The 27,393-nt window shown below is 38.9% G+C and overlaps 1 protein-coding gene across 1 annotated transcript; it reads left to right on the top strand.

Annotated features, from left to right (window-relative positions):
- Positions 1–18,843: 18,843 nt before the first annotated feature.
- Positions 18,844–20,165, top strand: LOC148738017 (melatonin receptor type 1B-like). The gene has a single exon (XM_088747442.1). The coding sequence runs from the start codon at positions 18,898–18,900 to the stop codon at positions 19,846–19,848; it is 951 nt and encodes a 316-aa protein (XP_088603568.1). The 5' UTR covers positions 18,844–18,897; the 3' UTR covers positions 19,849–20,165.
- The last annotated feature ends 7,228 nt before the right edge of the window (positions 20,166–27,393 follow it).

The following is a 27,393-nucleotide window of genomic DNA, read 5'->3' as shown; positions in this document are numbered from 1 at the left end:
GTGGGGTTAGTGAGATTTCTCCTTTACGTTTAAAATGTGATAAATTGTGTCTTTTTGTAGAAGCATTTCATTGTATTTTTAGGATGCTGTTTGAACTAATCGTTCGAAGGCAAAACGCGAGTTTTTTTTTTTTTAATTTTGTGACTAATCAGCTTGAAAATTGGGTATCCTACAGAGTATCGAAAGAAGCTAAGAAATTGCGAGGAAGTAGGAGCCAAATGGTTTTATTTAGTCCCTTTATTGGATTGTTTACCTATTGCATGAGTACAATAAAGTAACGTTTGACTGTGAAGAAAGGAGACAAAGCGTTAGACATTTTGTTGGAATGGTAGGGAAAGTCAATAGCAAAATGAAAAAAGGTCTCTGGCAACCTGCGAGCAGCAACCTTGAATGGAATATATATATATATCTAACTGCAGACAGTACTGTTTCGGCCTTCTGGGCCTCATTAGTGCAATGCTGATGCTAGGATGGGGGAGAACCGAGAGGGTCACCCCAAACGACCCAACATTTGTCGTATGAATGCCTAAATCTTGTCGATGAATGCTAAAATCTTATCCATGAGTGTATCAAGTATTTGGGAACATGCGTAAATCAAATTGGATCCCTTGGACACACACACAAAAGAGGTGAAGACAATTATCAGAGAAGTTAAACTCATAAAATCAGTATTTCATCAGATAACTTTTATTTTCTCTTCTCCTCCTACTTTATTTAGTTCTCTCACACGTTAAAGTAAGAAAAGTAACTAAATCAGGGCTAACTTAGAGCACCAGTGTAGTTTTTGATCGTGTTCCGTAAATGCAAAACCAAAGTAACCACGACCACTGAAAACAACTAATCAGAAAAAAGGAAATACCAAAAAGAGCCAACGAAAACTCAAAGTTAAACCAGCCGTGCGCTGGCAATCAAGCCTTAGTTGGTTTTAGTTTTGCAACTGATTGGTTGGGATAGTGTTGGGAGTTTTCTGGACCAATCACAGAGCTAGGTTAAGAAAAACTTGTGCAATTCGCGTCAATCGTGACACTAGACAGTCTTTCTCGTACTTTCTCGTCGACTGAATTCATGACAAACGAAATCCTCAAACAAGTCACGATGATCTTGGCAAAATCACGTGATTTTTCCAATTTTTGTGATATAGTTTCCAAATTCACATAATTCATGAAAATGATTTTCCATTTGTTGAATTTATTGAAGTTTAAGGCAAGGACAAAATTACTTGCGTGCTTTTCTTGCTTTAATTATTATAGAACATAGCTAGCAGAGTCGCGCAATCAAACTCATTATACGTAAGCGTGCTCAAAATCCCGATAGTGCACGCTGATAGCGTCAGCAAATCCGACTTCGCCGGAAATTTTTTTTCGCGCGAGCGGCCATTGTTAGCACGGGGAAATATAATATATTTCGCGACAATAACGAATGCAAACAGAAACTCGGCCTACTAGTCCGAAAACGAAGACAATGTTTCGACTGTTTCCCTTGGGCTAGAGTTCTTAAATGAGGCAGAAAAAGAGAAAAACAAAGGAAAAGGAGACCCGGCATCAGCGCCGTCACGATTCGGTTCAACTGATATTGTTGTCCCGGCATTTTTCGCGTCGGATTTTGATGCACAATTCCACCAGCTATGTTCTAAAACAATTGGTTCATGCTTTCAGCTGTGCACGATCGAGTTGTGGAGCACGTGGGAGGTTTGGAGAGCACTCAAGAAGCTAGAGTTGCCCTCGGCTATCGCCTCGGGCAACTCTTAAGTTTCATTCCTGCTCTCCAAACTTCCTGCGTGCTCCATAACTCGATAGTGCACGCTAAAGCATGAACCAATTGTTAAGTTGTAAAACGTCGAATAGCACCAATCAGATCACAGCACTGGGATATGCTTGCTTGAATCAGTGCAGTGTATTTTCCTTCGTGTCAATCATGTCATGAAACTAGAGTGCCGCTAAATATCGCTTGGAATTAGCTCAATACTTTTGCTTCTAAGCCATTATCGAAGAACTATCCTTGTTGCTCCTTTGGTGAAGGTTGTAAATAATAACTTACTGCTTCCACTACCATTTTGTATATGCGATCCGTTTCTATTTTATGTGATTATATGGCCTTCCCTTATGTTTAATGCTGATTCCTTCGTAATTAACGGTAAATTGCCACTTCTTTTCGAAGGGTAAGTAAGTAAGTAGGTTTTATTTGTTAGAGCAGGTCAGTGGTGGCAGCAAAACATCTGATGTGGACTTGCTATTAACCGACCTGACCCACTCCAGGGAAGGAAATCCATCACATAGTAATCTCGTGTGTTGGAAATTAACGTCTCCTACCCCTAACCCTTACAGAAGACAGGACCTCCATTTACTCGTCTCTGTCCGAGAAGACTAGAATATCTAACCATTTCTTGATGTTATAGAAAGACTAGAATATCTAGCCATTTCTTGATGTTATATTCTTCTCAATTATTTAAACACCTTGAGTGTTGGTTCGGACAGGGCTGGAACCCTGGACCTCCCGCACAGAATCTAAGATCGTGAAACATTCAGTATCACAAGAGTCAAGACAGGCCCTTGATGATTGCAGGTGCTTGTAAATATGCGAAGTTTTGTCCGACAAGAGGTGCTCACGAACTTGTGTACAAATGTGGCGAGTGGTCTCACCAATATAACTGACATTACAACCAGCACACGAAAGTTTATAAGCGACACACGAACTTAGACCTAGTGGTACGGAATCTTTCACACTGAACATGTTTCTGAGTTTAAACGTATTGAAGGCTGACTTAACATCTAAATCAGCGCTACAATAACGTTTGAGTAGTTTTCTTAACTTAGTCTCAGCGATGTTTGAAAACCGACGAACATAGGGAAGTTTATAATAGTGCAAAGAAGGTTTACCGGAGTTAGAAGAGGCGTTCTGCCTAGTGGGAGAAGGATTATTTTTCTTAGATTCTGCCCCTTCAAAATACCAAATTAAGATCAAAGAGGCATTGCATATTAAGTGGGAAAAGCCCATTCTTGATCACAATTGAAGCATCTAGAATTGTCTCTTTCCTTTTAATTATGTTGTTCCTTGGTCGTTTATTTTATCATTATTATTATTATCATTATTATTAGTAGTAGTAGTAGTACTATTTTTTGATCTAGTCAAGCGCACGCTATTTATATTTTTCCCGTATTTAATATTCAAATTGTAACATAAGCCCTGACACTTAATTTATAACGTACCTTAATATAAATTCAAGTGTACAACCGTTAAAAGCTCATTTGCAACTGAAGATGACATGAGAATGTCGAAACATGTCTTGTAAATTTAAACTCAAAGTTGTGGTTTCTTTTTGGAGAGTTACTGTCACTCTGCTGACTTTACGTCCTTTAAGCTAACAGTTCTGCTCCCGTCGTGAATGTTGACTGTCAGTTAGCTTAGCGAAGCCATGAACAACTGCTTGATATGTACCCTCGGAACTTTGCCGGACTTCTGCAACAATCCGATTCTGAAGATGTGAAGATGAAGAAATAATGTCTAGATTTCATATCGTAGATTATTGTATTCTTAAATTATTATATTCTTTAGACGACAGTAAATACTCACTCTGGAAATACGAAGATAATGTGCAATTTGGGCTTGAAAAATAAATCCCGGTCAACTTCGCGAAATGAAATTGTAGCTGATTTGAGCCAACAGTTTGTTGGCCCGTTTGCTTTCTTGCTGGTTTGTTATTCGAAAAAGTACTGTTCAATTTTTGTTCTTTATATATATCTCTGTACAGAAATCACTGCTCACCGAGCAAAGATTGCGGAGACGAGAGAGTTCCTCATGAATCAGGTAAGAATAGCTTTTCTTCCCCGGGTAGTTAATATCTTTTAAACTATTTGTATCTTTTCATACATTGTAGGAAAAGGAAGTCCGCGAAGGAATCAAGAGCGACTTTGCAATTTTGATGCTGGATCTATTTCGAGGAATTCAGGTGAGATAGTCGTAGTCCTATTGTTGAGTTGTGCGATTCGAAACCAGTTGTGTAGAAATAATTCATTTTGTACAGAGCATGGTTGTTGCTAAGCGTCGACTGCCGGCGAAATTCGCCGGATGAAAAAGCGGCGATCTCCGGCTGAGTTTTTTGGCCGGCAAACCCGTGGTAAAAGCACAGCGGGCACTTCTGAGGTTCCTCACTAGAAATATCAGCCGGCAGCGTAATTTCTTAGCTTTGGAAGATCTCACCGTATTTTTGCGTAACAAATCAATTCGTAGGAAGGGGGAGGACCACGGGGGAAAGCTTTAGCCACAAAAACAAAAAATCAGGGGAGAGGTCACGAAGGACCTCAGCAACGATTAATTAATTCATGAAAATGAAAACTAAGAAAATCAGAATGTGATCGTTGTTTAGATATTTCGTCTCGATTAGCTTAGATTTCGATAATTTTATTTCTCCGGTTATCAAATACGGACTTTTGTGTATGCTGTATGAGATAATTCTCGTTTCATTCCTACCAGATTACGAAATACATAGCTGATGGCAGCTTAAAGAAAGAATTAGGAATTATACCTCGGGGATTAAAGAGTGTAGAGTTCTAAATCACCTCAGTTAGCTGCGCTGATTGAGTGATGGTAGACTCGAAGAAAACAGACAAATATTCTTAAGCCTTTGAACCCACAGGAGTGAATAGCCTTTAATTTCTCCTTACAATATCAGCCCTGAATCACACCCTAAGGTCACAAGAAAAAAGGAAATGATCACCAACTAAAGAGGCTCTTGATTGCTAAACAACTTCTCCTTGTCTGAACCTTAGGAAACAGCTGGAAAACAGTAAGGAGAACACACGCCTGGGTGTAAAGTGTTAAAGGAACAGACACGTTCAAGGTATAACTTTTAAAAAAGGGGCTCAACTGCAGATACTAGGTTGGTTTTGAAGTGTTTGTGTGTTTCGGGGTTTTCAGCAAAAGACCAAGCTACAGAAGATGCATGCTCAGATGCAAGAAGCATCTGAGTATGAGACAACTGGAGCTGGCCCAGTCTACAGACAACGATAATTTATTGAGTGGATTAATCATTTGAGTTTTGTTCGTCAGCTTGCTAAGTGATTCCATTAGGAAAAGAAATACTTTACACAAAAATTTTCTTAATAGAATAATAAAGATGGTAAGTTTTGAGCTCGGTAAAGAAATAGAGCACAATCTTTCTTTTGTCTTGTTACGAGTGTAGGACAAAGAGAAAATCTGAACCTCGGACCTTTGGATTCCGCGCTCCTGTGCTGAGTCATTGAGCCACAGAGACTCATGAAAATATCGACACGCGAGAATTTTTAGGAATCGACTGTAATTGCCCTTTCTCCTTCTTGATTACAGTTCTGGAAGAGAAAGAATTGCAGCTTCATCTTCTTACTCACAAGCTGTCTGTCATATCATCATTAATCTATATTAATGACCTTTACTTTATTTCTTTTCATTTTAATTCACTTCATGTCTCTGGAGTTCTATTCATACTGATGACTTAATAAATGGCATCTGATTCTTTCCTTTTTTCTTTTTGCATTGAAAACTTGAATAGAGATGAATGAAGAAATCTTTTCGTGCGAGAGCAATACAAGAAGGTATTTTGAGTCTGAATTTCCCCTTCCCCCACCTCCACCCCCGTCTTTTTGTTCTTCTTACCCCACGCAAGCAGTACGAGTGAAGAGAAGAGAAGAAGCTGCAACCCACAGGATTAATCCTAGAGCAAACGATTAGATAAAGAAACACTACCAATTTTTTTTTCTATCCCTCGATTTCTCCCTCGTTTTCTACCTCTGGAGACTAATGTAACGATTAGAGTCGTGATTGACTTTTGTTTCATTTTCCTAGTCCCTAAAGTAAATGATGCTGCGACTGGATCAAGAACAAAACTTGAAACTCGACGCTTTTCAACGCGTTGAAGATCAACTAAGACAGGTTCATCGCGTTTTCTTGTTTCCTTTTTATAACATGGCGTTCTAAATACGTTATGATGTACACCAGGTGATTTTGTGCTCATTTTAATTTTTCTAATTTTTTTATCTGTCTGATTTATGAAAACGACCAACATCTGACCAGCTGTCTATCAAGGCCAGGCTCTGGAGTAGGTACGATTTATGGCACGCAGAAAAAAAACATTCTATTTGAAAAGAAGCCCTGAAGCCAATATTGTCGCTATTTTTGACGTGCAAGACTATTCTCCATAAAAATCGCTACCCTCCGCATTCTAAATTGAATTTACTGAATGGTCAGTTTAAAGTACATAAATAGGACGTTTGAACGTCTTATCGAAACTCTCAATGCCATTGTAAGTTTGGGGCTCATCACGTATTATGAAACACTTTTTCATCCTAATTTACTTCATCCAGTTTTTAGCAGATTTACTTTTGAAAGTTGGGTTGAAACGCTTGCTTTCCGGCTGGATTATGTCCGCGTCCTTGCTTCTTGAAGGAAATTAGACGATGCCACAGAGCAAAGATGATTAGCTTGGCAAGTTGTGAATCGTGGCTGTGATTTCTAAATTGCAATGAGAACATGTACTTTTTCACAGAGTGTTTGTATGTTCTTAAGCAGACAGGTAAAACTGCGATGCAAGGGTTAGCGCGATTCACTCCGAATTTGAAGCATTGGGTGCGAGACAAGGCTAAAGTCATTGCGTTACACTCTAGAGCCAGATATGTCACCTCACACATTTTGCTGACATTGTATCTCTCCACCCTGGAATGTAAATGGGTTTGGGCGAATTTTCGGGGACTTGGCAAATACTTGGATGGGAAGGAGAATAACTAAAGATGGAAACAGTTCTACTTTTTCCTCACTGTGGAAACGGGATAATCACTGTAACGCAGCGATGTCAGCCACTTAGCCAGTGAGCTGAAACTAAAGAACATGTGTGACAAAATGAAACATTCTCATTGCTGACGTTATAGTAACTGCACAAAAATCACAAGACGAACTATTATCCTGGTCACTTTTTACAGGCTCGAGATCCGCATCTCGCACATACAAAAGCCCCTTGTTCTCTTAGCGGACGACGCCGGACACCTACGCCGCGTCTCCGCTGTTCGTTCCATCTGTCCGTCCATCTCAGCCTGTTAATGTGGTGCAGCCGCCTGGAGAAGGTTTCTGGCCACCCCCTGTGATATTTCCGCAGAGAAAAGCCACCACACCGGATTCTGGTGAGTCAGATATATTCTTAACAATAGGCGATGATTCTCAGTTTCTTTTTGTGTTTGTTTCTTTTGTGTTATTTTCTCTGAATTTTGGAAAGGACAAGAATAACCCATTTTACCCTCTAGTTTGGGCCCGGTTCAGACGCCGTACTTCAGCCGAGCCGAGTCAATTGAACTTTAGGCCGACCTAAAGTAGTTAATCCTGGCTGAATTGATTCAGACGCCGAACTTATTACGGCCGAGATTAATTAACGGAAGAAATTTGTGGCCGGGGTCGGCGCAGTTGAAAGTAACAAATTTGATAAGTGTCATAAAGAACGAAAGTTATTTGTAAGGCATGGTCGTTGTAAGAAAGTTTTAAGTATTTTATTTGGTCACTTCTTTAAAGAAGTATCTAAATAAAGTCCGGCGGTTGATCAGTAAGCGTTTAGACGCAACCAAATAAACTTGCTTAAAATGTGAAATTCCAATACGCAATAAATTTTCAAGTTTTGAAGAAAACAAAGATTACCATGCTGGAAAAGCGTCGCTTTCTGCGAGCGATACACAAAAGAGGCGAGAAAGGACGTTTCTGACGCAGAGGACAACTACATATTTCCAAAAGAGCCGACGGACCGACGAATCAGTGTCAGTTCGAAAGGCGTAGAGTAGGGCGCCCTTTCAATATCTCGCTGTCAGCATCGTTTCAGCTCGGTCTTCAAGGCGCCATTTTCTTCTGCAACACTCCTTTGCACAAGCTCACATGTAAAAACGACCAGAAAAAATACATTCAAATCATTTATGCATTTGAATCGGCTCGTGTGAAGCACGGCGTCTTAATCAAAGCCGGTCTAAAGCCGTTCTTTCCGGCTGAGTCAGGCTGGATTAGTTGACCGAGCCGATCTAAATTAATTCGGCCGTTCTTAATTTATTCAGACGCCGTACTTCGCATGAACTTAATTCGTTGAATTTGATACGGTACGGCTGAAGTACGGCGTCTGAACGGGGCCTAAAATCATATTCAAACGTTGGTAAAATTAATCAAACTTCTTGGCGACTCTTACCAACGACGGCGGTCAAAATTCTCCATCGTCTCTTCAAAAAAGTGTCTATTTTGAGTGAATGGAGAATGGTAAGAAGTCCATCAGTTGAATAACTCTTTTCTCGTTGCTCAAGAATTTCCACGTATTCATGGTTTGCCAGGCGAATATTTTTACCGCCTTTAATACTAGTTAAAATAGTAAAATAGAACTCTATGATAGGTTAAAGTTGTTCAAGATGTCTGCCTACCAAGTAGGAAGAGTTTATATTCTTTTTTAAAGCTTTTGGCAGGGAGACACTTTATTTTAATAGGTATCGTTTGCCAGATCTGTGATGCCACCACACTAAATCTTGCTAGACCAAAATTGGTTCTAGAGAATGGTCTGTACAAGTTTTGTTTAGGGGCATACCTAATAGAGTAATTATGGACAGCTGAAGCTGGTTGCGCAAGATCATAGAGGACTGGAGGTATATTCTTTTTTCGATATTGAATTTTAAGCACACGAGAGCCAATTTTTAATTTAAAAATGTTCTCTAATCTTAAGATTTCTAATAGAGTGAAATATGGTGTAGAACTTTCTCTTTTGCTAGAAAAGAAGATGCTGCGGATACCGTTGTTTTGAATTATTTTGAATTTATTTAACCTGGTTTGGTATGCAGTTCCCCAGCACATCAATCCATATGTTAGATATGGATATATGAGAGTATAGTACAGTTGTTTGAGTGTGCTCACAGGTAAATAATGTCTAAGCTTAAATAGCTTAAATTTTTCTCGTAACTCTAGATTTACTATCAGTTTAGCATCAGTCCATAGGAAAATTGACAGATACAAAGGGTACCGTTGAATAAAAATATAGTAAAAGTAAATTTGTCTGGTACAATTTTTAAATAAGCGCCGCCCTCGAATAAGCGCCGCACCTGTGGCGCGATAAATTAAATAAGCGCCGCGGCGCTTATTCGAGTAAATACGGTAAGCTAACTGAGAGATTGAGGATAAGCGGAACTGTCTAAGAATTACTGAACGGAATCCTCTGATTGGTTGAAAGAATAGCGCGAGTTTTTAGACCAATCACGAAGTAAAATTAAGTAAAACCATAGGAGAAAACTGCTCAATCAAGTTAAAAATGGAGAGCTAAAAACACATAAATATTAAGAAAACCAGTCCTTAGTGCTGATGACTTTGATTATTATTATTAGTGAGTTTCTTTCTTCCTCATTGTGGACATAAACATATATGTCAACAAGCTTTGCATTATATTTGCTGGCTTTGAAGAGGAGCTCTGGACTAATCCTTGAATGTAAGCAATCAACCTTTAGTATTGTCTTCATAGTTAATCAAGTTAAAGATAATCAGCTTCTAGAAGACAGGTTGCCATAAAAAAAAAGCAGGTTTGTACAGAACATCATTTTCCTTGGATTTAACTAATTTCCCTTTGTATATCGTAGGGGTCCTTTGTGGAAATGAATGCGATGCTAATTGGAAGACGGGTTTTAATATCGCCCTGAGTTTTCAAATTGTATAACAACTGTAAGATATATTGATCAAAACTGAGAGAAAAAGAAAATTGGAAGCTCACTTTAAGGTCTTTAAGGAAAAGAATCGATGCATTGAAATTAAGAGCTAGAATGTATCTGAAACGGAATCCTTCCTGTTAGAGAAAAATTTCATTCATGTTGCTAATTGATCTGCTTTTCAGAACGCTTTTTTATTATTTCTTTCATCACAATTGTACAAACCATATCAAAAGTGAAAAGATATATCACAATGAAGAACTGAAGAAAAGCTGATTTTTTCAAGTTAGTTTCTCTATAAGTTGGGATCTTTTCGAGACATGGAATTGCTTCGGCAACACCACATCCACCTTACTTTTTGCTATACGTGCCTGAAACTGTAAACCAAATTCGGTAAGTTCGAACTGAATTTGGCGCGCCAATCAAGATTCATTTATCTTCTTCAAGTTAGGTCTATAAAGCTATCAACAATTTTGTAGATTCTTTTACTCGTTTTTGACTATAACAGTCGATGCATTTGAGGGGATTATTTTTTTTTTTGCGCGTTAGGTGCTATGTACACAATAGGATGTTTTCTTGACAGAGCTGAAACAAGATAAAGACAACAAAATTTAAGTTCTAATGCGTTTATGTACATTGATCGAGAAATAGCTCTTGCTCTTGCTCATTGCTTGCGAGGCAGGTTGCGTAAATAGACAGATATTTCGAAAACCAAAACTTGCCGACTCTCTTTCGTTTGTCATTATTCGTGGTATGGCTCATGAAGGTTTGCAAAAACTTCCTGCCACGCCAGGAGATTATCTAGCCGCCTGAAATCGTAAAACAATGGGACAACGGGACCCCCTGGTGTTAATGACGATCGATGAGTATTTCCCGGGAAAATTAACCCATTGCAGGCACGTTTTTTATCCCGATCGCTCAGTGGAGCGTTGAAAAGGACGAGCCGAAAGTGACCACCTCGCACGACGGTTGAACCAATGAGAAGCCTCGCCCTTTGGTAACATAACACCTTTAGTTTCTGTCAGGTTAACGTCAGTGGAGGGACGTTGATCGTTACAAAATGAATAGCGTTTTAAAGCACTCGCTGGCATTAATGCATTGTTGAGGAATTGTGATAAGGGCTTTTTTGATTGATCTCCTTTATGAATTTCGCTGAGGGGTTATTGGCCCTCAGGCGTAGCGGACAGACTGTCACAATCGCTTACACCTGGACAGAGAGAGCTAGGGTATGGCATTTTAAGCACCATGTATGCTAGTGAACTGAGAATCTCATGTAAAGTACGACGCGTAGATATAAGATTTTATTACACGACTCGGGCAGTCAGAGGGCCAATAACTAAAATCAACCAATCAAAATGCTCTATTGCCGGTCCAATATTCTCTAAGTATTGGACCAGGCACTGTCCCGAATGGTCCCGAATGATACCGCACTTGTGTCCCTTGGAACTTCAGTCGGATAATAAATCTCTTATTAACCAAGCTTGCTCGGGACCGTACTGGAAGAATATCGGCCCTCGGTCTTTTTTGTACGGACCTCGCTGCGCTCGGCCCGTACTGTCAAGACCTCGGGCCGATATTCTCCCAGTGCGGCCCTCGCGCTTGGTTAATAAGATATATGTAACACTAGTTGGATTAATTTGACATTTATTCGCCACTAAACCTCTTATTCAGGAAAATTGTATGCATATATATCTAAATACCCCTCTGGATAAATGCTCGATGCACCTTGTTCTTCTACACACATTAGTGATTGAACTTCTCCGCTGAAAAAGATGAAGGGCAAGTTAAAGGTAGAATCAGTTTTTTAATATCACTGGGTTGGGATTTCCGGTAACCGTAAAGCAAGTTTCATTTGTGAGCCTGAGTGATTGAGATCTTCTTTGAGTTTACTCAACCAAACAGATGCAAAATTAGAAAGTCGATCTCTACTTGGTCATTCGCATTTTTCATTCTCGAGGACATTAAGTGGGTTTTCAGTCCCTAAGTGTCTGTTGGAGTTTTGAGATATCTACTTTTGTTTTAATGAGAGGGTCTCAATTACGCTAACCGATAGTCGTAAAAAGGCCAATTACTAGTAAGTAAAAAAAAACCTAACTGAAAAAAAAGACTTGTGGTGATAACAACGGAATGATGTTAACGATTAGTCGTAAAATGGCCAAAATTTTAACTGTTAGCTGTAAAAACCATCGCCCCATTGAGACCTTATTGGATGTTATCTTCTGCAGTAATCAAGCTTTTAAAAACTCGGCCCAAGCTTTCGTGCTTAAAACCCGGCTCTTCTTTACTGTTTTGAAGACGTATATGGAGTGTCCTGTGTGCAAACTAAGTGTACCAGGACGTGGTGTTAACTTTACTTGAATGTGTTATACCATTTTAAGGAATCAACGATGCGTCGCACTTTACGTTTAAATATTTCTTGTTGGGAAGGAAGGCTAAAATCTCAAGAACTCAGGTTCTTTTATGAACAGTAATTTAAAATTTACGATCACCCAACTGGCCCGAGGTCATTGCCGACCATAAACAAAAGTTTCACAAGTTATCATGCAAGGATAGAATGAAACAGTTTTGAACGTGTGCCTCTCCAGACAAGTTTTCCTGCAGTTATTGGTGGCTTCAGGTGCTCTCTTGTCGATTTCTTTATTTAAGATAATCATAAAAGGAACTTTAGCCACTTTAATATCCTGAACCAAATCAAATCGTTCAATTGATCAGTAGCCACGTGCTATTACCACAAACAAACCACATTTGCGATTCCACCAGACCATAAAATGTTCTGTTTACTATACGGATGTCAATTAAACTTTAGCTAAAAATCTCATTTGGTACTCCATTTAAACTAAATGGTCAACAGCAACAAATATAGGTATGCCGGCTTAACCAGCATAAAGAAAATAAAAAACATCCTATCATTCTTTTTCCAGCGAACAATGTTAACCACGAAAATCCTATTTCATCATCCTACCCGCAACTGATATTCAAGCTGCTTCCATTTTTTCGGGATTTACAAGTCAGCCAGTTTGCTTTATCTGGATAATGAATGAGGCTCCTGATTAATTCGTTTAAGAACAAGTAAACTATGACCAGACTTTGCGCTTGTCTTTTAGACAGATATTGCGAATAAATATGCAACTGATTTCAGTTCATCTTACCAATATCTTCTTTTGCATCTCTCTCCTTGGCTTGTTAATAAAAGCGGAGTTGCCAACGTTGTACAGACAGATGGTGAGGATGACGACAAAGATAATTGAGTTCATGGTTTCTTGTATCTGCAACAGAAAAAAGTCATTGTTTTCCTTGCAAGCAACACGGATAACTCTAAATTGTTGTAATACCCCAACCTATTCAGTTGGAATACCGCCGACTTTTTTTAAGCGAGTACTCGAATATTTTACAATTTTTTTATAAATACTGCGCCTGTAACAGGCGCAAGATTATGACTGAAGCGATGTGTACGACTACAGTTTTGTTTAAAGATTGAATATAACAGAATGTTAGGTGGTTGTCAACGTAATTAACGAGCAAAGAACAAACCAAGCTCTGGATCTACATCAACCATGCTAAAGAAAAATCGTCGAAATAGTTTGTCGTTCCGCATTTTTAAAACGATCAGTAACACAAGGGAAATTTCGTGCTAAACTTGCAGAATATGTAAGGTCCGTAAGAATTCTGATGAGAGTACCTTTCCAGGCCTCTCGCAAAAATCTCGCGACCTTTCGCACGCTCACTTTGATTGCCCGCTCGTCATCAGTCCATGTCATAGCGCTTTGAGACCGTGCTTAAAAACTGCGCATCATCGTGCTTAAGTGCAGTGATGCAATAAAGATTTTTAATTATCATCCAGATAATCGCACAACACCACTACCTGTGAATGTAATATATTGTCGTTTTTGTGAGCGAACTTCAGCGATTTCAAATTGATAATTTCATTCATCACTGAATTTAAATTCATTCTGCCCGCCGTAACAAATTAGATGACCAAAGCATCTCCCCTGAACGTTTCTGGGAGTCTCGTTTATATGTACTTTTAGAAAAGGAAAGTCAGGAACAGAAAAACCGATAGAAAAACAAGGAAACAAGGGCAGAATACCAACAATTTTCATTGTAAAAAAAAAATTCCCCAAAAAAAGCGAAAAACAAAAATTCCGCTTTTCCCTCGTTCCCTTCAGAGCTACGTCAGAGACGACGAAAGTAAGAAGGAACATTTTCGCCCAATCCAATTAATTGTTATCGTATCGTTTGACACATCGATAAAGTCAGTTTTCTATGACATTCTTTGTTTTAGAACGAAACTCAACCACAAAAAAGACAGCGCTTCCTAACACATGTGTCAGAAATGAGATTGCTAGTAACATCGTTTTGGTAAAGCCATGGTAGAGTTTAGATGACTTGTCATTTACACTTAACGGCTAAATGTTTCTTCTTCTTGTTACAGGATTGATGAATTAAAAGTCTTCAAACTTCCTTCAGTTAAAGAATAGTTGGTTGTGGACTGTCTGCTTCGGTTTTATACGAAAGATTGTTGTTACCACGGATGCTTGATGACAAATTAAGAATGCTCTTATGAAAATAGGAATGAGAAAAAAAACACTGGAAGGTAAGAACCAGTTTCCTTATTTTCTACAAGTTTCTGTTCGATAGATCAATGCAACTGCAAATTTCTATATTTTTATATAATTCCAAATTAATTTGAGGTTTTCTCCTACCGCAAGAACCAGTTACCATGGCAAGTACGTCCCCTCAAATACATCCTTAACTTTATTTAATTAGTTTTCATATATCTGATAGTCAAAGACGAGCAAAAGAATCTACAAAAATGTTGTTATTCTTATAGATCTAAGAAGATGAAAGAATCGTGACGAGTGCGTCCGTTTCAATTCGAATTCTCACGGACTGGAAACTGCTTTACAATTTCGGGAAGGTGTAGCTTAAACCAAGGTGGATGTGGTCTTGCCGAAGCAATTTTATGTCTGGAGAAGATCACAACCTATAAAGCAATTGACTCGAGAAAATAAGCTTTTCTTTAGTTCTTCATTGTGATACCTTTTTTTTCACTTTTCGCATGGTTTATGGAATGGAAATAATATTAACAATAATAACAAAACAAACAAAGAAGCGCGTTTTAAAAAGCAGATCAATTTGCGACATGAATGAAATTTTTCTCATACAGAAACAGGATTCCGTTTAGAAAGGACATCCCGTAATACAAAAGGGAAATTAATTAAATGCAAGGAAAATGGTGTTCTGTTCGGGACATGCTTTCTTTAAGGCAACCTGTCGTCTAGAAAATTATGTTTAACTTGCTTATTACAACTTGCTATACAGCGACTGTTAAGTAAAAGCAGTATGAATTCACATCCATTGACAGGCTCTAGGGAGGTGTTGAACACTACCCCTGCCACTGTGCATTGGAGAATGCCTTCATGTATATATGCAAATAGTCTCAAGTTGAGAAAAAAAAATGCAAGAGCTATTTCTCAATCGATTTACATGAACGCATAAGAATCTAAACTTGTCGTTATTCACCTTTTTAGCTCTGTCGAGATAAAAAAAATATTACAATGCTTACAGCTATCCTAATTTACAAAAAAAAAAAGAACAAGTACATTCCTTCAAAAAAACCTCCGTAATTATACCTGTTGGTCAAAAACGAGCTAAAAGGTCCACAAAATTGTTGTCATTCAACACACAGATATAGAAAGATAAATGAATTGTGATGAGCGCGCGAATTTTAATTGGAATTCCCCTAGTTTAGTTTACAGTCTTTTCTTCACTTCTTGATTGTGATGCTCTTTTTTTTCACTTTTGATAGGGTTTCTACAATTGGAATTAAAAAAAAAAAGTTCTAAAAAGTAGATTAATTTGCGACGAAAATGAATTTTTTCTCCAGCAACAAAAATATGGTGGCCCACAAGTGTACACCAAATTCAAAAACTCTACACCGAATTCCAAATGCCCACACCAATTTCAAATTGCTCACACCGAATTCTAAATCTCCACACCGAATTCTAAATCTTCACACCGACTTCTAAATCTCCACGCCGAATTCCAAATGGCCACACCAAATTCAAATTTCTCACACCGAATTCTAAACCTCCACACCTAATTCTAAAGCTCCACGCCGAATTCAAATTGCTCACACCGAATTCCAAAGATCTGGGAGACTGGACCGATGGGTACTTCTAAGGCAAGAGCCGCTGACCAATAAGTTCCCTGATCGGCGTGGAGATTTAGAATTCGGTGTGGAGATTTAGAATTCGGTGGGAACAATTTGGATTTGGTGTGGCCATTTGGAATTCGGCGTAGGGTTTTTGATTTCGGTGTACACTTGTGGGCCACGGTACAAAATGGGTCCTTCCGTTATACAAAAGGAAATAAGATAAATCCAAGGAAAATGGTATTCTGTTCGGGACATGCTTTCTTTAAGGCAACCTGTCGTCTAGAAAATTATGCTTAACCTCCTTATCTTTGAAAACAATACAAAAGATTGATTTCTTACATTCAAAGATTATTTCAGATCTCCACACTGAACAGCAAATAAGAAACAAAGCTTGTAGACACATATGAGTTTATATGAGGAGGACCTGGCAAGAACCAGCTTAAAATACTGTGCAACATCCTCACATTTGCAAGAGTTAACTGATGTGAACAAACTCAAGTAAATTATAAGAGTCTATACAGCGACTGTAAAGTACGAGCAATATGAACTCATATCCAGTGACAGGCTGTTAAGAGGTGTTTAACACTACCCCTGCCACTCTGGAAAATGTCTTCATGGATCAATATACAAATAGCCTTAAGTCGGTGTAAAGAAAATGAAAGAGCTCTTTCTCAGTCAATTTACATCAACGTATAAGAACTAAAAACTTGTCGTTATTGACCTTTTTCAAGCTGTGTCGAGATAAAAACCTGAAGATGTTTACAGCGATCCTAAAGGTCCGGTAATACGGCCAACATTTTTCTTCAACCTGTCTTGCAACATTGTTGCATTGCAAGTTGAAACCCTTTGATGTGCGTATTACAACGTTCGTGACCAACTTGTCTCGCAACAAAATATAGTGTTGCAAGTTGAGGCAACGGGTTGCGCAAAGTAGACTCGAGTTCTACTTTTTGCAACAAATTTTCAACAAATGGTTTCAACTTGCAATGCAACAATGTTGCAAGACAAGTGAAATGTTGCCCGTGTTACCGGACCTTAGTGTACAAAAAAAAACAAAACAAGGACATGACTTCAAAAATATCCATAATACGCCTGTTGGTAAAAACAAGCTAAACAGTCTACAAAATTGTTGTTATCTATATAGATCTAAGAGGATAAATGAATTTTGATAAGTGCCCACTTTGGATTCGAAATCGATCACCGAGTTTGGTTTCCAGTTTCAGGCACGTATAGCTAAAGTAAGGTGGATGTGGTGTTGTCATGGCAATTTCATATCTAAAGAAGATCCCAACCTATAAAGCAATTAAATAAAAAAAAAATGAGCATTTCTTCAGTTCTTAATTGTGATACCTTTCCCAATTTTGAAATGGTTTGTAGAATTATAACGAAAAAGAAAGCGTTTCAAAAAGGAGATTACTTTGCGAAATGAATGAAATTCTTCTCTAATGCAAAAAAGAGTCCGTTTCAGATGTAGTCTGGCACTGTATTTCAATACATTGTTTCTTTTCCTTGAAAGACCTTAAAGTAAACTACAATACCATTTTTTCACAATTTTGATCAAGGGTGCCTAGAACTCGTTTGGATGTCATTGCACGCGGTTTTTGGCAAAGGGGGAAGGTGCATCAGCTTTTTTGATGTCAGGGTTTTTTACCCATTTTTTCTTTCGCACTTTTTTTATCTTCTTTAAACTAATTGCACTTACGCAGTAATAAAATACAGCTGCCAATTTCTACGGAAAAGCTTTTTTTGCAATATATCGGCCTTTTCGGTCAGTAAAATGGGCCAAATCGCTCTTGGCAGACTTTTATCTTTTTTAAACAACATGTGCTTTCACAGTCAATGGATTCAGTTGTCAATTTATAATGCAAAGCTTTTTCGCCGTAAAATGGGCCAAATCACCCTTAATTGACTTTTCCTTAACTAAAGGCGCTTCCATAGTCACTAAGCAGACGTCAAGCAAGTGAAATTAGCTGTCCAAATTCAATTTTCTTTTTAAGGTTATTGTAAAAACACTTGAATCCTTTTTTGTTCAAGTATCATTGACTAATGGCCGACTTGACTTAAACCAGCTTTGTTGCAAATTGTGATCATAAAAGCCAAAGATTTGTGAGAATAAGGACCTATCGGTGCTAATAAATAAAACTTGGCTTATCCGATCACTAGAGAAACTGTTAAAACTACATATTTAATTTTTTTATTTCTTCATCATCATCGTTACTATTATCATTATAATTACTATTATTATTATCATTATTTTATCATCATCATTATCATTATTTCAGTATTATATTTATTTTAGGAACCTGTCTTGTGCGACTTTTAGCCTTGTTTCTTGCTACCGCGCAGATATAAGCTAGCTTCGGTCGGACTCGTTAAGAGAGGTACCTTTCTTTTGACCTCCACTCTTATCTTTGCTTCACAATGAAGACCTCCTCACTTCTTGAAAGCCGCAATGTAGCTAACAAGAAGTGCGATTGTTTGTTGAGAAAATCGCTTCCATTATGTTTTTCAATCCCACGCTTCGAGGACCACCTTGTTGTATAACTTATCCATCCTATTGTCTCAGGGTAAAAGCTATAATATTCAAGAGGTTTCGTTAAGTTTTTTTTGAGAGTCTATCCGTTAGTGTGAGGGCAGTTGTTAGCTTTTGATGATGAGTTGGCTGCCAGAAAGACAATTCTGCAAATGAGTAGAGACAACTATTTGACAGTTATATTTCCTTCTTGCTAAGATGGGCACTCCAAAACCTCCTCCTTTTCCTTTTAAAACCTTCAAACGATGTTGGTAATGCGCAGTGGGGGTACTTAATTTTCTAAAGGTGCCAGGCAGGTGCAGTTGCAAATGTTATTTTCTCGTACATTATCAGTGGATAAAGAACCACTCAAAGTTAGTACTTGGGTGATTTTATCCATAAATTGAGATGACTAAAGAAACTCCCGCCACACCACAGTGTGACTCTACTGATTCCACACTGAAAATTCTACTAGACATATAAAATTATTTGCAGCGGAAAAATTCATTTGTCTTGATTGCTATCAAATGTTGTTCATTTTACGTTCTTGACTTATCATGGATTTTCTCGAATATCTTTCCCACGATCTTGCCAGAAGAGGTAACCATCTGTTGTGGATTGAAACAGTCATGTTAAGCATCATAAATGTCGCAGCATTCCTTGGAAATTTGTCCGTTTGTTATGCTGTGTACCGTAACCAAAGACTCCGCACAGTTTCAAACACGTTTGTCGTTGCGTTGGCCGTGAGTGATATTCTGATGTCCGCCTGCTGTATGCCATTTTCTGTTGTTACTTTAATTCGTGGCGAGTGGATCTTTGGTAACAGCTTCTGCCGATTCCATGGATTCGGAGTGTTTACATTTGCACAAGCATCTTTGCACACCATGGGACTAATTGCAGTAAGTCGATATTTCTGCATTGTCAAACCTGAAAGGTACATCGTGTTATTCAAAAGGCAAAGAATTCTGCTCTACATTGGCGTTGTCTGGTGTACCGCTCTCATTGGCTCCGTTCCTCCCTTTTTATTCGATCATGGGGGCTTCGAATTCCAACCGGGGAAGGCAATGTGCTTGTACACATTCAACACCAATATAGCGTACACCGTCTTCATCGAATGTATCTGCATCGCGACACCATTGACATTAATAACAATCTGCTATGTAAAAGTGTTCTACACCGTGTCACGATCCAATCGAGTTTTCTCAGTGGAAAATAACCACCAGATTCTAAGAGCTAACGTCGAAGAAGCCAAAGTGACTAAGACTTTAGCTGCTGTTATGGTTGGGTTTGCTTGTTGTTGGCTTCCAGTGTGTATCATAGACTACATTGATGTAGCTCAAGGTGAGCCCACTTTGCCCAGAAAAGCTTACCTTACATACGGTTTCTTGGTCTATTTGAGCAGCACAATCAACCCGTTCATTTATGGAACCACAAATAAGCATTTCAGACGAGAATACAAGGCGATTTTGAGCGACATGTTTTGCATGAAAATCTGTCGCTGTTCATAAACGTACGAAGCAGAGTCTACCAGCGATTGTCGAAGAAATGGCCCAAAAGTACAGACCACAAGCTTGGCGTAAATGAAACGGAAACAATACAAACGAATAACCTTTGTTTGAACTTTCGAACCGGTTTAAGGTTATTGTTAGTGCCATTTTTACGTAACTTCCTAAGGTAAAAAGGCTGATAGTTTCTAAAGAAACTGTTTGGCGCTGCGTCGGTGGGGGTAACGAGATAATTTGAATATATCAACAAAGTTGAAATGGTAAATTGGCCACCGTTACGGTCCTAAAAGCTGACGTTTCGAGCGTTAGCCCTTCGTCGGAGCGACGAAGGGCTAACGCTCGAAACGTCAGCTTTTAGGACCGTAACGGTGGCCAATTTACCATTTCAACTTTGTTGATATATTCAAATTATTCCTAAGGTAAAGTCAGCTTACAGTCTCGGGAGTCAGCTACGGAGCTTCGTCACTGGTTTCCGTAGTACGAGGTAGAGTATGTCCTTCTACTTCCCTCCTAGATGAGATACAAGTCCATCGCTTGCCCACCTCCCGAGTGACCCAGTGATATTCCTACATATGAAAAGAAACATAGTGGGTCATTGCAACCTGGTCAGGGTCTGCGCACTAGCCAGGAACTCTCGAACATGAGTCCTGCTCTCTAAACATTTTGTTTCCTACAATATCCGTCCAACATTCCCATCGGATTCCAGTGCCTTTCCTCTCAGAAGGGCGATTATCAATGACAAATTAAACTGAGATGACTATCAGTGTGAGCCACAAACCTTAATATTTGTCTTATTTGCCACACAATGCCATCCACTTTTCACAGCTGGAAACGATAACTTTTTTTTCTCGTGTGATAGAATCGATTTGTAAAGGCAACATTTCAACGGATCGTCGAAACGATCTTGGTTTGAGGCACCACATGACTGCACGCCTCTAGGTTAAAATCCATGACTATATGCCACACTGTTGGACCAATAATGAAGACCGGACACGTTTCTTTTCTTTCTTTTTTTTTTTTTAATTTACTCAACTTTAATTATAGAGATCTTAGTAAACAAGTTGTAGATAAATGAACAGTTAAAAAAAATCACAAGATCTGAATAATTAGGTCAGATTATACAGAATACGAGGATTCCTTATAAAAATAAACTGCCCCAATTAAGAAAACACATACATATATATATATATATATATATATATATTTCAAAATACATAAAAAATTATACAACTTTGCTAAAACAGTATAAAATATCATGACAATATGTTATTAAAGAGTTATAAAAATCTATTCTTATTTACGTTAAATTTATCAAGATAAAATTTGTTAATACTGTTCTTAAATGATGAGAAATTAATGTTCGATTGTCCTGATATCTAGTGGTAGGCAATTCCACAGGTCTACAATACGACTGAAGAAAGAAAACTCAAAAACATCAGTTTTGAAAAGGCCTTTCTCTGGTGTAGCTTCTTATTGTAACTATGTATGTATGTATGCATGTATGTATGTATGTATGTATGTGGGTGTGAGTATGTACGTACCTACGTACGTATGTATGTTTGTAGGTATGTATGTATGTGTATGTGTATTGACATTTGGCATATTGTTAAATATAGACTGGATTGGATTTGTAAAACATGGACTGGATTCGTAAAATATGGATTTGTAAAACATGGATTTGTAAAACATGGATTTGTAAAACATGGATTTGTAAAACATGGATTTGTAAAACATGGATTTGTAAAACATGGATTTGTAAAACGTGGATTTATGGAAACATGATAGCATTGTCCGAATGTTTATTTGTTTATTTCTCTGTCTGTCCCTTTTTAATCTTAACTGTTTTACTTTGTATTATTTTCATTTTATATTACCTAATAATTTCTCTAAAAGATTGTTTGATGTTGAGTAATATTAGCATTTGGAAATTTTTAAAAATAATCAAGAAATACGAGAAGCACTCGCTTACAGCGACTAACCATTCTCAGCATTTTCGGCATTCTCTAGCTCGTGTTCAAAACCAAAATTCCGCGTGCTTATATTTAACTCTACAATGCATTCGGCGCGTTTTTATTTTTAAAATTATCAACATCTTAATACACAGGAGCTGGTCAAGACCGATTCCCAACGTTTTAAGGGAATAGGTAATTTTACTAGGGCAAACATGGAACAAACAAAAGTGTACGTGACATACAAACAACCAGGCTGCCAAAAGACCGTAATTTGTAAAATGCATTGTAGACCTCTGTCCAAAATAAATTTGCACCTTTTAAATTTGCGCGGGGGAAGATAGGTTATTGTGCGAGGAAGGAGATGGCGGCTTCTTTTAAACTTCCATCTCTGACCAGAAAACGGCGACGTGGATTTGAGTTTCCAGAGTTCTCGTGGAACTTTGTAAAAATTAAAGAAGAGCTTGGAAGCGGGATATTTTAGACCGTCTATTTGGCTGACTTTACATTTGTTTCTTCTCCTGTGTTAAAGATGAATAAAACACTGGAGTCTATCTAAGCACCATGTACGTGAAATTTTATCCATATTTGTTATAGTAACTGTACATTTCTGGACCGAGCTTTTTCAGTTAACTCAAATACGTGAAAAAGTGAATACTCTGCCTCCAGCAAACACGTGAAAAAGAGCGAAGAAAGTCGCGAGAAAAAAATTAAACACGGATATTTTTAAGTGTTTGAATTGGTAGCTAAAAACCCATGTTTTACAAATCCGTGTTTTACAAGTCCATGTTTTACAAATTCATGTTTTACAAATCCATGTTTTATAAACTGAATCCATGTTTTACAAATCCATGTTTTACAAATCCATGTTTTACAAATCCAATCCAGTATATATCTTACAATATGCCATTGATAATTAGACAGGCCAGCCTAGTTAAACTTGAAGCTGGTTAAAATGGGGGCCTGTCATCCAACCCAGCCCACCCCAGGGGAGGACATCCATCACACAGTAATCTCGTGTGTGGGAAATTAACGTCTCATACCCCAACCCTGCAGGAGACGAGTCCTCCATTTATTCGTCCCTATCCGAGAAGACTAGAATATCTAACCATTTCTTGATGTTATAGAAAGGTAGCAAATTCTTTTCAATCATTTTAAGACCATGAGTGTTGGTCTGGCCGGGACTCGAACCCTCGACCTCCCGCACAACAGTCCAGCGCACTAGTTGCCGAAAACTCCTCAAACGTTGCCTAAAAGTTCTTGAGGACAATTTAAGTCGACTTCGCTGAGATCAGTCATCTGATGAGCTTTTACAATTAAACATTCTCGTCCCGATGTGCCAGCAGCGCTGACCAAAACCACAGGAAACCCAATCGTACAGATCGGTGTGCGAATGGTGAAAAGGTTTATTGGACTATCAGAGCTTCTGCTCCTCTTGCTTTACTGATGTTAATTAGCCAGGCGTTCCGACAGCTTCCTGGCTATTTTTGGCCAAAAGTTGCCAATAACCTAAAAACTTGCTAATTTTTCCTAAACTGGTATGAATTTCCAAAACTTTCTTAAAAAGTCAAAAGCTTCCGAACGCCTTGTGGCTAAACTTAGTCCTTGGATACATAAAATGATTTGCCTGATAATCTATCGGAGAAAAGTCTAATTTCTGGTTGGCTTTTGCCCTTCACCCAAATCAACCCTTGGCGCCATTTCCAAATGACGCATCTTGACGTGAGTTTGTTTCTTCTGCCATCATTTCAATCAAAATTATAGCAAGTGCTATTATTGGTTCTGACTCCAATAGTGATAAACCAATCAAATATAATGAATATATGAAGTTCATATATTTGAACTGCGGTATTAGATACGTATGATGCACGATCCTCGCAGTAGAGAGCGCTATTTATGCAATAGCGAAAATCAGACCTGAAAAAAAAAAAAATCAGGCCTGTACGGGATTCGAACCACTGACCTCTGCGATACTAGTGCAGCGCTCTACCAGTTGAGCTAATTGGTTGAGCTAATTGGTTGAGCTAATTGGTTGAGCTAATTGGTTGAGCTAATTGGTTGAGCTAATTGGTAGAGCGCTCTACCAACTGAGCTAATTGGTAGAGCGCTGCACTTGTATCGCAGAGGTCAGTGGTTCGAATCCCGTACAGGCCTGATTTTTTTTTTTTTTTTTTTAGGTCTGATTTTCGCTATTGCATAAATAACGCTCTGTACTGCGAGGATCGTGCATCATACGAAACCAATCAAAGTTGTATTTACTTGAGGAGCTCCATTCCTCCCACACAGGACTTAGTTCTTATTGACCGAGCGTGAGGTCTGTGTGGGAGAATCTTGACCGAGGTCGCCAGTAGAGACCGAACGCAGTGAGGTCTGTACCAGCGACCGAGGTCAATATTCTCCCATACAGACCGACCTAGCTCGGTTAATAAGATGTTTATCATATAAATACATATATCTTATGAGACGTTTTGTTGTGTCGTATCGCTGCATATTATTACGAGTTGTGCCGTATTTTGACGAGCCCGTAGGGCGAGTCAAAATACAAATAACGAGTAAAAATACTCAGCGATACTACACAACAAAACGTCTAAGAAGTTATTTATTATCCAACACGCCAAACTGTTATTTCAGTGCGGGCGAATTTCGCGGATATTTATGGGGAGTGCGTGACAGAAGTATGCGAAGCGGAACGGAATTGGCGCGTTGTTGTGTTGCTGTTTCTATTTTCTTCATTAAATGAAGAAAAATTTCTGGTCGTCAAGGTGTTTTTCTTCGTTCGATTCATCTAATGAACTTGGATATATATTTGCCAGCCATTCTGACTCTTCGTCTTCGGAAATATGATTCAAATTGTCCACCATTTTTTTTTTTCGTAATTACAATCGAATTCTTCGCTTGCGCGATGCGAGAAAACCTGTTTAACCGGTACTCTACGATAGACGAGTACAAATACCGCGTGATATTTGTACTCGTCTATGGCGTTATTTGTACTCGTCTAGGTGTAGTTGGATAATAAATGTAAATAAAATAAATAAACTTTAATAGCTGACACAATTACCGGTAGCCCAGTAGTTTACATTGTGGACTATAAACAAATAATTCAAATTGAACATAACACTGTTAAGAATCCCAACTGGCCTGAGGCAAACCAGTTGGCTATTTACAAGCATGGCCGAGGATCTGAACTCGGAGCTACCTTGAAACAAATCCAGGTAGTGGTCAGGGCGGGACTCGAACCCGGGGGCGACGGATTGCGAGTCCGACACGCTGACCACTCGGCCACGCTGCCTCCCCTTGCTGTGTCACGCTGTCGGCCCTGGCTGTGTCACGCTGCCTCCCCTGGCTGTGTCACGCTGTCTCCCCTGGCTCCCCATATGGCTGTGTCTAGAAAGCAACGGAACATTATATTCTTTGTACCTTTTTTTTTCTAGACCGGTCTAGATGGGAAAATCTAGACCGCTTTCGATATTGATTTCAGCCAATCAAATTCCATCCTCGGAGACCCAGGGGCTGTGAGTCGATTTCAAGTTAAGGGCAGAAGAGCCCCTGGGGATATTGTCTTACAAGACTAGTTCCAAACGGTCGCAGTAGTTCTGGCATTTGGTTGGTGCCAGAAAATCTTTGTTTTTTCTGCCCAATCAGAGTGAAGTATGCTTTGGAGTCCTTTCGTGTGTTTTAATACGGACATATACAAGAACCTCTGTTGCTTGCTGTTTGTTTGAGCCGTGCGACGAAGCTTTGCCCGTGGTGAAAAGTTTCAGTCTCAGCACACAATGTAAGAGAAATCGATCAGATTGTCCGCGAAAATCTTAACGGAAATTATACTGAATACTTTCGCAGGTATCACAAGAGAACGTGTTTAAAAGTTTGCTAGGTTCGCATAAAACATAATGGTTTCAAGCATTAATACGTCGCTTTAACGTTAGATGAGATGAAGCTTAAATCTTTCTACAAGTGTAGAGCTTTTTGCATAATTTGCTGTAACTGAAACGTTTTCAATCCCGTGACGCTCTTGCGTCGCACGGGCCACGCAGGTATGTCGAGCAACCGGTGCTTACGCAGCTTTCTGTGCGCGCCAAAATCTAATCTAATCTTCGCCTGAAAAAAAAACAAAAAGAAAAGCTAAGCGCGGAAACTTTTGTTTATTAGATGTGGGTAAATAACCCTGTACTAATGTGACATTTACAATAAAGCAAACCCGCCCTTTCCATCCAAAATTTCCTTATCTTTGGTTTTTCCGCAATGAAAGCAGCATCGATTCCCAATGATCAAAGGTATTATTTAACTTGGTCTTCAACAATCGACAATAACAACGGGAGTAGAGGAGAATCCGTGGCCTTTCGAGCTCAAGAATTTGAACACTCTAGGCAGCAGTTGAAAGATTAAACTCTTTCCAAACCCCTTCGGTAAGTGTTTGAAAACATCTCTCCTTCCCACGATGTTCTCGATAATTAGTTTTTGTTCAGATTTCAATTAGGTAACCTTAAACACAGCTAAGCTTTCTGTAAGCGCTTGCTGGAGGTCATCCACGAACTTAACGTTCTCTGCAGATATTACCTATCAGGGACGAAGTTTGCTGCATCTTCCAGGAGCAAGGAGAGAAGTGGAGATGATCGGACGTATCCTCAATATCACCCCTCTCGCTGGAGAAATGGCAACTAAGGATGAAGTGTTAAAACGGCTGTCATCGGTGGCTTTAGTACACATTGCAGCGCATGGTAAAATGGAAACTGGAGAAGTTTTTCTGGAAGCAAACACCAGAGGAGAAAACTCACAACCTCAAGAGGAAGACTACCTCATGACGATGAAAGATGTGCTAGATTCTGGGCTACGAGCACGACTTGTTGTATTAAGTTGCTGTCACACTGCTCGCGGGGAGGTTATGGCTGAGGGTGTGGTAGGCATGGCGCGAGCACTTTTGGGTGCTGGTGCTAGATCTGTTGTGGTAACCTTGTGGGCGATTGACGACGAGGGAACCCTGGAGTTCATGAGTTACTTCTACGGTGTGCTTGCTAAAGGAAAGAAGACAAGTGAAGCTCTCAATCACGCCATGAAGTGTATGAGAGATATTGAAAAGTTCAAGGAGGTGAAGTACTGGGCACCATTTGTACTCATTGGTGATGACATTAGCTTGGATTTCAACGATGTTTAGACGCTGAAGCAAGTAACTAATCTGTTTATAATTTTTACTCAAAAAAGTAGTAAGTGGCTTTAAATCATACTTTATTTTTTATATTTCAGCAGTGATACTTTTGCTGTTGTTTTGCTTCTAATCGGGTTAAAAGTTTATCTTTTTGCCCCAGCTATTTGAGATGCGATGCAATCGAGTGGACAAACCTAAGATGACAGCAATCTCTAAGAAGGATGATAGGAGCGAAAAAAGGAAATATCTTCTATGAAAATCTTGTTGTGCAGTGTATCTTTTCATGTCTTAGGAAAAATGTTATGACAACTCAACGATCTTTTCTAAATTTGGATTCTTTTATTTAACGGCTGAGGCAGTGAGCATTGGAATTCGGAGAGTTTGTAGTTACCTACAAATGTTGATATTTGGAGCTGAAACCAGTAAGATACTGATGACATCAAGAATCTACTTTGC

Source organism: Stylophora pistillata, chromosome 2 (genome assembly GCF_964205215.1).
Source record: "Stylophora pistillata chromosome 2, jaStyPist1.2, whole genome shotgun sequence".
Taxonomy (NCBI): domain Eukaryota; kingdom Metazoa; phylum Cnidaria; class Anthozoa; order Scleractinia; family Pocilloporidae; genus Stylophora; species Stylophora pistillata.
This window is presented reverse-complemented; position numbering and strand designations above follow the sequence as displayed.

Bases quoted from the DNA above. Each gene is read 5' to 3' on its own strand.
- LOC148738017 (XM_088747442.1), top strand. From the start codon at position 18,898: ATGGATTTTCTCGAATATCTTTCCCACGATCTTGCCAGAAGAGGTAAC.